This window comes from Cebus imitator, unplaced genomic scaffold (assembly GCF_001604975.1).
Source record: "Cebus imitator isolate Cc_AM_T3 unplaced genomic scaffold, Cebus_imitator-1.0 Scaffold53, whole genome shotgun sequence".
NCBI classification, from domain to species: Eukaryota; Metazoa; Chordata; class Mammalia; order Primates; family Cebidae; genus Cebus; species Cebus imitator.
In genome coordinates, this window is record NW_016107368.1 from 633,009 (window position 1) to 643,814 (window position 10,806).

The 10,806-nt window shown below is 37.1% G+C and overlaps 1 protein-coding gene across 7 annotated transcripts in view; it reads right to left on the reverse strand.

Moving 5' to 3' along the window:
* ARMC8 (armadillo repeat containing 8) overlaps positions 1-10,806 on the reverse strand; it is an 82,626-nt gene that overhangs the window by 45,361 nt on the left and 26,459 nt on the right. For all 7 annotated transcript variants that reach the window (XM_017528235.2, XM_017528231.2, XM_017528232.2 and 4 more), the window contains 3 exons: positions 2,759-2,830; positions 1,252-1,394; positions 1,049-1,146 (listed from right to left, as the gene is read on the reverse strand). In XM_017528235.2, coding sequence (XP_017383724.2) covers positions 1,049-1,146; positions 1,252-1,394; positions 2,759-2,830 — 313 coding nt within the window. The remainder of the gene's footprint in view (positions 1-1,048; positions 1,147-1,251; positions 1,395-2,758; positions 2,831-10,806) is intronic.

Here is a 10,806-nt window from a genome sequence, read left to right on the forward strand (position 1 = left end):
CCAGAAGAGTTTAGGACGGTGCCTCATGCCTTCCTCTCCACTTCTCTAAATCTTATCCATTATTCAAAGCCCAGATTAAATTCTAGCTTCTCTGCAAAGCCTACTCTGCTAGATTTCAACCTAAAGTAAGCTGAACTCCTTATCGTTCATCTAGCATAAAATAAACTTCTCTTAAGTTCTACGTATAGAGGGATAAAAATTGGTCTTTTTAAAAATAGCTTGTGAATTCCTCAAAGTCTGAGACTATCTTTCACTTTCTTACAAAGCTGAGAGCATCTGATATTTGGAAATAAGCAAGAACTCTAACACTTTTTGAGACTTTATTTATTTATTTAGAGTCAGAGTCTGTACTGTCACCCAGGCTGGAGTGCGATGGTGCGATCTCAGATCACTGCAATGTCTGCCTCCTGGGTTCAAGTGATTTTCATGGCTCAGCCTCCCTAGTAGCTAGGGTTGCAGACATGTGCCACCATGTGCAGTTAATTTTTGTAGTTTTAATGGAGACGGAGTTTCACCATGTGGGCCAGGCTGGTCTCGAACTCCTGGCCTCAGGTAATATATCCACCTTGACCTCACAAACTCCTAGGATTATAGGTGTGAGCCACCACACCTGGCAGAGACTTTTATTATTATTTTTTTTGTTTTTAGTTACAGGATCTTGCTTTGTCACCTAGGCTGAGGTGCAGTGGCACCTCATAGCTTACTATAACCTCAAGCACCTAGGCTCGAGCAATCCTTCCATTGCAGTCTCATGAGTAGCTAGGACTATAGGCATGCACCATTGCACCAGGCTAATTTATTTTTATTTTTATTTTTTTCGTGTAGAGATGGAGTCTTGTCATGTCGCTCTGGTTGGTCTTGAACTCCTGGCCTCGAGCAAACCTCTCACCTCAGCCTCCCAAAGCACTGAGATTATAGGTCTGAGCCACCATGCCCGGCTGAGGCTTTTTTACATAACACAGTTATGATGAGTCTAAAGATGCTAAGCAAATTAGGAGTAGGTTGTTAGTGAAATGTAACTAATATCTCAAATATATCTAAAACTCACTGTATACAGTAGCTCCTCTGGAGTGACAGGACTGGTGAAGATGGTGCGCAGGCATCGGAGGCAAGCTTCAATAAACTTCAGGTCTGGGGACAGTAGTCCTATTAACAGAAACTAAATTTAAGACTAATCCTCTCAACCAGTATTTAAAGTACTGTAAACTGATTCTTATCCTTACTTGAGCAAAAAATGGCTTCCCTACATACCTTGCAATAAGGCAGGGATAATATGGCAGTCCAGTAGAGACTTGACATTGTTTTCAGTACCCATAGCAAGACTTCCCAACACCACTGCACATTCAGTTTTCAGCTCTGTGGTTGAGGTTTCTTGCTGAAGCAAGTACAACAATCTAAAAAGATGGAACTTAATAAACAAAGAGACTAAAAAATTTAAACAAGACTCAGTGTGACCAAAAAAGGCTGTGCAGTCCACATACTAAAAATATGGTTGGTTGAATTTATATGAATTCAGTGGTCATTTGTTTATCTCATCTGCTAATTAAAGAAAGAAACATCTGGAAAAAAAATCTAGAAGAGGTTTTGAAAAAAAGAACTGTCATATTCTCAGAGTTTATCAAAAATGTACATCTGAAAGTTGTCCACAAGTTGTCTCTGTAGAAACAGCATGTAGTCCACGTCATCTACCACTTCCTGTTGGGTCTCCAAAATATGAAGACTCTCAATCAAATGCCATGTGCTGCCAGATCTTAAATTCAAACTAGAAATGCTACTGCTCTGAATCCAGAGCAGAAGTACAGAGTTTGTAGAGATAGAGCCTAGAGGGAATCTTTAAAGCCCTTGTGCAGCTCCTCAAGTAAGGGAGTTTCTTCTTTCTTCAGTTTTCTCATTTGGAAAATGAAGAGATCCTCTCATTTCCACTCCAGCCTGGCTTGACAAACAAATATTCCCCAAACCCTAACCTTCTTCCACTTATGGCCATCTACCTTATATTCTAAGGTAGGACCCTTATGCTCCCTAAAGCACTATACGCCAAACATAAATCCCCTAAGAAAGGCTGCTGACAGCTTTACAGTTACTAAAGTATACATTTGGGGTTGGTGACATTAAAGACATTTAAACCATTAATTCTTCATCAAGACTAGAAAATAAGGAGAAAAAACCAAAACAATAAAAAATTCTGAATGAAAATGTAATAGCAACTGCACAGAAAACTTAGCTCTGAGGAGCAAAAGTAAAGAGGAAGTTATATAATTGTCATCGCCTGCCCAAAGGAAACTTACTAGGTCATCAAAAGAAGAAATCAAACTCCCTAAACTTCCTATGTTAACTTAAAAAACAGCAAATTGTAGAAATCAGAAGTTAAAATGAAACTGGATTAAAAACTAAGCAGAGTTTTTTTCTTTAAATTCAAAAGGGTCTTATAAATTACTTACTCACACACAAAACTGCCAATGCGCTACGGAAATGGAGAAGAAAGTATCAGGCTGTTGTACCTTTCTTATGTACCTTTTACTGTAGGTCAAAGGTCTTTCTGAATTTTCAAAAAGTATTAACACAGTCATTTTTTATTCCATTCTCTGTTACTTTATAATTTTTCTTCCTTAGAGATGGTTTATATGCTTATTTTTTAAAATAAGATCTATTTTAAGAATTGGATAGACAATTCAGGAAAAAATGGGTTCTATGATTGATAGTAAGAAATACATTAGAAACTAGTAAGAATGACAAGAAAGGGGTGAGACAGCAAACATACCTTGGAACAGCTCCTAAAACAATGAGATTGGCTTTCTGCTTGTTGTTTCCAATTACAGCATTTTTCATGTCTCTGAATTCAGGGGGAAAAAAAAAAAGTATGTTGAGACAGCACTGAAAAAAATCAAAGATCATTCTACTTTACTATGCAATATCTTAGACTGGCAAATATCTTAGATTTGACAAAGTGAAAGCACTGACCTTTTTTCACCTAAAGTACTAAGGAAGTGATAGAGATAGGTGTGGAGTGAATGTGGGGGTCGTAAAACAGACAAGTATTGTAGAAAGTGAGAGATATCCTGAGTACTAATGAAAGACTTCCACGACTGAATTGAGTTCTTCCAAAAAGGATACCTACCAATCCTTAGATATAAAGCAATATAGTGCACCTTCACACTCAGCTCTAGGAATAGGGAGTGAGCTAAACAAACAAACAACAACAGCAACAACAAAAAACCGGTCCACAGAACATATCTCCTTGTTTCAAGGATCACACTTTGTTCACTTTTTTCCTTTTTCTTTTTTGACTTCTTTATATACTATTTCTTATAATTCCATTTTATCTGCTTTATTGTCTTACTAACTGTACTTCTTTGGGTTTTGTTGTTTTCCAATGCATCTTTTAATTTATTGCAGTTAGTCTGCAAGTGATATTAGCCCACTACACATATATTTTAAGAGCCTTGCATATGTATTTCCATTTCCCCATCATTTTTTGGATTGTTGTTACACATTTTTAAATTGGTTAGAAACAACACAACACATTGTTACTATTTTTGTTTCAGCAGCAAATTATTTCTTAAGAAGATTAAAAAATAACAAAAAATCTTTTACATCTCAGATATTCACAGTATTTTTTATTCTAGCTACCTAGAGCTCTATACTTCACCAGGAGCAAAACTCTATTCCACAATAAGAGAACCTCTACCACTGATCTATTTGTGATTCGTTCAAAATTTGTGGTTGGTTCAAAAGAAAATGCAGAGAAAAAATAAATAGCTCAAAATAAACCCAGTACTACTAATAAAATGTTTAAAAAATACTTCCCCAGCCAGGACATGGTGACTCACACCTGTAATCCCAGCTCTTTGGGAGGCCTAAGCAGGTGTACTGTTTGAACTCAGTAGTTCGGGACAGACTGAACAACATGGTGAAACTCCGTCTCTACAAATAATACAAAAATTAGCCAGGTATGGTGGCACACACTTGTAGTCCCGGCTACTTGCGGGGCTAAGGTAGGAGAATCACTTCAGCCCAGGAGGTGGAGGTTGCAGTGAGCCAAGATCATGCCATTGCACTCCAGTCTGGGCGACTGAGCAAGGCTCTGTCTCAAAAAAAAAAAAAAAAAAAAAATCAACAAATAAATGTTATAGTCAGCGTACATTTCCAACACTAACACCAATCCTATTTAGTGGAATAAAAAAACCTGGTAACAATTAACTCTTCCCTTCAACTGCCTTTTTTTGATTATCGCAGAAAAATAGTGCAATAACTAGTGATGTGCTAAAAGCAGATGTTCCCCACAAGTTTCTGAATGGCACTTTTACAAGTCAAGCCAAACACTGAGAATGCCTGTTCTTTCTTCCATTAGCTCAGTGCCTGAGGGTAAGGCTTTTTTCCAAGGCCTGACCTATCCTTCTGTAAAGTATCCCTCAGATCTTTTACATGGTTTACAAGAAATAACTAGCAATTTTTTTGTTGTTGTTTACGGGACTAAACTAAATGAAGTTTACTGAGGTTTTTACCAAGTTCTGACACATGAATATAAAGTTATACAGTATCAAAGGCTCAATTAGCATGGTTAGTAAGACACTGCATTTCTAAGCTCCTGCAACCTCATGGATGTCCGTTTTCTTTAGAAGCTTTAGTTCCTAAATCATCAGCGCATGTTTACTTTCATCATCTTCCTTTCTCTTAATGTGTTCTGCCTATACTAATGTAGTACATTCATTTGTCCAGCCCCCATCTACTCAGAGTCTGTGTAGTGCCAAGTGCCATTCTGAGTGCTTTCTATTCCAGAACTCCCAACCCTAATATTTCACCAGTTTTTCTTCTCCATTATTCTTAATTAAGCAGAAATGAGGGGTCCTTAACATTATCAAATGAACCCCGTTCCAAACATCTGAAACTATGCCATGTTTGTATAGACAAAACCAAACAAAATCCCCTCCAAAACCAATTTTCTAATTCTCTTAATAGTTAACAAAAAGGACACGAAGGAGGTAGTTGATGGCAATAGAGTAACTGCAAACAAAAGAGAACAAAATAAAATGGACCAATGTCTAAGGAAAAAGATTCTCACTCTGGCTTTAATAAGTAAATATACCTGCACTAGATAAGGAAAAAAGATGTTAATAAATTCTATTCAATTGTTACTACAAAGGAATGCTGGTAAATCACCTCTATGAAGAATTAAAATCAAAAGGATTAGCAGGATTAATGAATCAATTTCAGATGACAACTTTCAGCCATCTAGATGAAGCTTCTTTCGGTTCCCAGAGTGCAGTTACTCTTCTCTGTCATCTCCTTATTCCCTCCCTCATACCTTCCCCTGGCTAGCTTTACTCATCCCTCAAGTCTGAATGTCACTTCCTCCAGGAAGCATGCCCTGACACCCCCAGGTCAGGGTTGTGTCCCTCCTAGTTGTCCTCTATCATAATACAATGATCACTTTGTTAGGATAAAAGTCTGTCTCCTCTTGAGAGGCAAGAAAGCCAGTCTGATCTGAAAATATCAAAGAAGTTTACTATCAATAGATCATTAATTACAGTGATTCTAGATATCCATTATTTTTGTAAAATGCAAACTCAGAGCTACCATCCAAATGGGAACACAATACTATCCAAGATTTACATATTACATTCAAATTTACAAAATATTCCACGTCTACTACTTAATTTCACCTTCATCATAACCTTAAGTAATAGTAACTTCATTTTACAGAGAAGAAAGCTACAACTCGGGTTTGGGGCTTTTTTCAGAACCCAATATTAAATGACAGAGCCAGTCTCAACCCATGCCTTTTATGTCAACTGTTTTTTCCATTACCGACAGCACATCAGGCATTGACAACTAACCAAGGGAAAAGACAAATGAATTCTGCAAATTCATTTTCTTTTTCCTTTTGTGTTTCAGTTTTACATTTTTATATAAAATAAAAGTGTTTCTAACTTTTAGCCAGACACCCCTTTCCCAGTAGACCAAAAGAATGTCATCTCATGCCCACCAACTTTTAATGTTGGGAAAAATGCTCTACTTACTTCTACTGAAATTCAACAACTAGTTTTTGGGCTCAGCACTATGCTAGGCTCTATGGAGTACACGAAAGCATCACACAACAAGATGTCTGGCCTGAGGAGTTCACAATATCCCTGGAGGGGCAAAAATAACACTATCAATGTAAGTCAGTACTACATTATAAACTGAGTGTTTATAAGGCCAAGAAAAGTAGATGCTCAATAAGCTTAAAAGGTTTTGAGGCAATGGTTAAAAACTAAGATAAACCTTAGAAAATAGGGTTTCGATAAGCAGATGGGAGGGCAAAAGGAGAAATCATTCATACAAGACCATATTGGAAATGAAAATGGTATGCTCTTGGGGCACTACAAGGAGCCTGAATTGCAAAAAAGTTCACTTTAGGGTGGCATGGAAGATAAAGTTAGAAAAATGATAGGGAGATGACAAACTAAAGGGAGATGAATTAAGGAGCAATCAATTTTTGATCACAGAAGAAACATGAAGGAAGCAGTGACTAAGGAAAATAAGCTGAATGTGAAATGGGTTGGAATGCTTATAATACTAGAGTTAAGAGGGACAACTAAGTGGCTGATGCCACCTTTGTGAGCTCCAGACCCCCCGTGGTTATCTTATCATAGCATTCACCATGCAAACTACCATGGATAGTCTCTTTAGTTATCTGACTACTTCATTGGACTTTGGGACCCTCCATTCATTAGATTCCCCCCAACCCCCGCCACACGCTAGCACAATGCCTAGTACTAGGCAGGCACTCAATAAATGTTTGTTGAAGGAATTAATCAATCTATCTAGGTATCTGGTTATATAAAACTGGTTGGTGGAGCGGCCGAAGGAACCATTAACACAAAGGTCATTTTGAGGAATCAGTTAACAAGATGATTTCATAGGTTAAAAAAAAAATGTGATATGTGACACGTCTTGAGTGACTACTTCATGTCTGGGCACATGGGTGCAGGAAACAATAGAAAGCTTAAAGAAGAAATCTCTTAGCAAGAAAAGAATTGATCTGGATTTTGTGCACACTGAATTACCTTTGAGGTGAGATAAGAATATCCAGGTAGAAAGACTAGAAAGTAAGTCTTGGGGATATCCCACTTTTGGGAAGTGGGAGAAAAGAAGTCAGTATTAAGATGTTACAAACATACACTTGTTGAGGAAGATTTTCAGATAAAATCTACCTAGAATCTTAAATGTGCATGCTAATAAATGGACTTGATAAGTACCCACATTTACATGAGGATAAACTTTCTACTTTGCTTTCTTTGCTCTGAAAGAGATTTTTAGTGTGTCAGAGAAAAAGGGCTTGAATGTTAAAATGTACAGTGCCTACCACAGCATATGTCTAAATTAGAGCATTATAAAGGTGATGAAAACCAAGAGAAAAAGTAAACACTGTATGTTGCAATTAAATAATAGAAAAAGTTTTTAAAAAATGGGATCTAGACCTGCTGCAGAAACCATTTCAGTCAATGAAGTATCAATGTATTTATTCTAAACAGTCAAAACTAGCAACCTTTTTAACTGAAAACCTAATATCAACTAAAAACAAAATAATCTTTAAAAGTATTGAAGACTGGAGACTAAAGCTAAAAATTAATCACAGTCATGCTTTGCTTAATGACGAGGACACGTTATTTGACGACGGGGATATATCCTGAGAAATGCATCATTAGGCAATTTTGTCCTTGTGTGAACATCATAGAGTGTACTTACACCAACTAGCTAGTACAGCCAACTACAGACTTAGACTATATGATATATTTTATCGCTTGTAGGCTGCAAACCTGTACAGCATGTTACGTACTAAATAATGTAGGCAACTGTAACACAATGGTAGGTATTTGTGTATCTAAACACAAAAGTACAGTATTATAATCTTTTGGGGTCACTGTATATGCAATCTGTGTTTAACTGAAACATCACTGAGTAATGCATGACTATACATATATTTCATTTTGAACCAGTATTACTTTTCACATACCTGAGGGCAGCTCTTTTCTGCTTCATGTTTGTAATACTCTATATATCATTTCTGGTCTAATTAGCATGAAGTAGCCAAAAAGCACACTGGATACTGAAAACTACAATTTGAGTATAAAGTTTGATCTACTTATAAAAACTCAGTTTATAAAACATTCCTTTGTAAAATATGGAAAAAACACATATTTGTGGATAGAATAAGGGCAACATGCTAAACAACTTATTTCGACTGTGAGAATCACGAAAGTACACACTGCTGCCCCTGTAACTGTAATTATCATGATTTTTTTGGAGAATATAATATCCAGATACCCAAGTACGATAATCATTCTGTAATCAAGCATTGTTAAGAAATGAGGTATATTCATATTCCAACTAAAGTTACATGACAATGAATTCCATTGTCATTATTGAATTGCCAATTTTAAGAATTAGCTAATGATGATCTATTCTTCAAACTAAAGTTATTTTTAACATAAGGCTTTGATTCAAGAGGCACTTGGAAAATTTATAGAAAAATTCAGCTCAAATCAACTTGGGCATTTACTGAATATCAACATGTCTAAACTGAAACTGACTGCAATTTAGTTCATTCCTTTAGAGAAGAAAACACATAACTTGATGAAAAAAAGATTTAGTTCAGCCGGGCACGGTGGCTCAAGCCTGTAATCCCAGCACTGTGGGAGGCCGAGGCGGGTGGATCACGAGGTCAAGAGATCGAGACCATCCTGGTCAACATGGTGAAACCCCGTCTCTACTAAAAATACAAAAAATTAGCTGGGCATGGTGGCGTGTGCCTGTAATCCCAGCGACTCAGGAGGCTGGGGCAGGAGAATTGCCTGAACCCGGGAGGTGGAGGTTGCGGTGAGCTGAGATCGCGCCATTGCACTCCAGCCTGGGTAACAAGCGCGAAACTCCGTCTCAAAAAAAAAAAAAAAAATTTAGTTCATTCTTATAAACTCTTGTTTTATCAATGTATGATTACAAATCACCTTACATTCTCCAAAAATGAAGAGTAAAATTTAGTGACTGTGTTAATAACGTCAAAATATTGGTAGATACTAATATTTTAAATATATTTAGTTATTCCAAAGAACACAAAAATGTGTTAGAACAGTATGGAACAATACGTTAGCATACAGTTGAGTGCTTTATACATTTGAAAAGATATATACACATATGCATATAAACATATATTTTTTTCTTTTTCTTTTTCTTTTTTTTTTTTTTGGGATGGTGTCTGGCCCTGTCGCCAGGCTGGAGTGCAGTGGCACAATCTTGGCTTACTGCAACCTCCGACTCCCTGGTTAAAGCGATTCTCTTGCCTCAGCCTCGAGAGTAGCTGGGATTACGGGCACACATCACCACACCCAGCTAATTTTTGCATTTTTAGTAGAGACAGGGTTTCACCAGATTGGCCAGGATGGTATCAATCTCCTGACCTCATGATCCTCGGCCTCCCAAAGTGCCTGGCCCAAATATATATTCTTGATGTTCAAAGTTAATAGCATATAGATACATGTATACAAACAGCTTATCTGTCTGCAAGTAAAGACTATGTCAATTAGATTTAATAATTACTGGATAATCCTACCTGCCGAATCCTCTGACTGAATTCTGTCTCAGAATATATAGTTTTAAACAAGTAGGACTCAGATCACTTTATTACATTTGGTATTAAAGTCAATTCTGTGTATGTTTATCCATAGCCCTCAACAATAACTGATTAAGACCAGGTGCAGTGGCTCAGCCCTGTAATTCCAGCACTTTGGGAAGCCGAGGTGGGAGGGTCACGAAATCAGGAGATCGAGACCATCCTGGCCAACATGGTAAAACCCTGTCTCTGCTAAAAATACAAAAATTAGCTGTGCATGGTGGTGGGCACCTGTAATCCCAGCTACTCAGGAAGCTGAGGCAGAACTGCTTAAACCCAGGAGGCAGAGGTTGCAGTGAGCTGAGATCACGGTGCTGCACACCAACCCAGGTGACATAGCAAGACCCCATATCAAACAAACAAACAAATAAACAAACAACAACAAAAAAACTGATTAAATGTATTGGGAGAAAATTTTTAATTGATATTTTTTAGAATACTTATTTTAAATTATTCTAAACCTTAACCCTTTAACTTAAAAGTTCTTAAAACCCAAAGGCTTCATTTTATGGGAACTCTTACCCTTTAGCTCATGAAAAGAAAATGAAACATATTTATTTATTCCTAAATGAAAATAGCATACATTTTAACTGAAGACCTAGTATCATCTAAATAAACAAAATTATCTTTAAAAGTACTGAAGACTGGAGACCCAAGCTAAAAATCAATTACAGTCATGCTCTGCTTAACGACAAGGACGCGTTATTTGACAATGGGGATATGTTCTGAGAAATGCCTGTCTACATTCTACTGAAACCAGAGACACAAAATTTCATGGAGCTAAGGGAATTAAATAATCATTACCAAAATATATTCATATCATCAGTACATTAAAACGCTTCAGAAGACACTTTAGAAGTGGATTATTGGTAGGGGGGAAAAAAAATCACATGATTCTGCAGCATCCACAAGTGCCTGACTGAATCCACCAGAGGTCCATTCAACCTTTCTAATTCTATTAAACTCTTAAACTACAAAGCTCGCTACATTGGCTTACATCATCTTTTGACTTTCAACATAGCAATAACAACAAAGGGCCATGTAGGGCTATTTGCTAATTTTTTTTTTTTTTTTTGAGACGGAGTTTCGCTCTCGTTACCCAGGCTGGAGTGCAATGGCGCGATCTCGGCTCACCGCAACCTCCGCCTCCTGGGTTC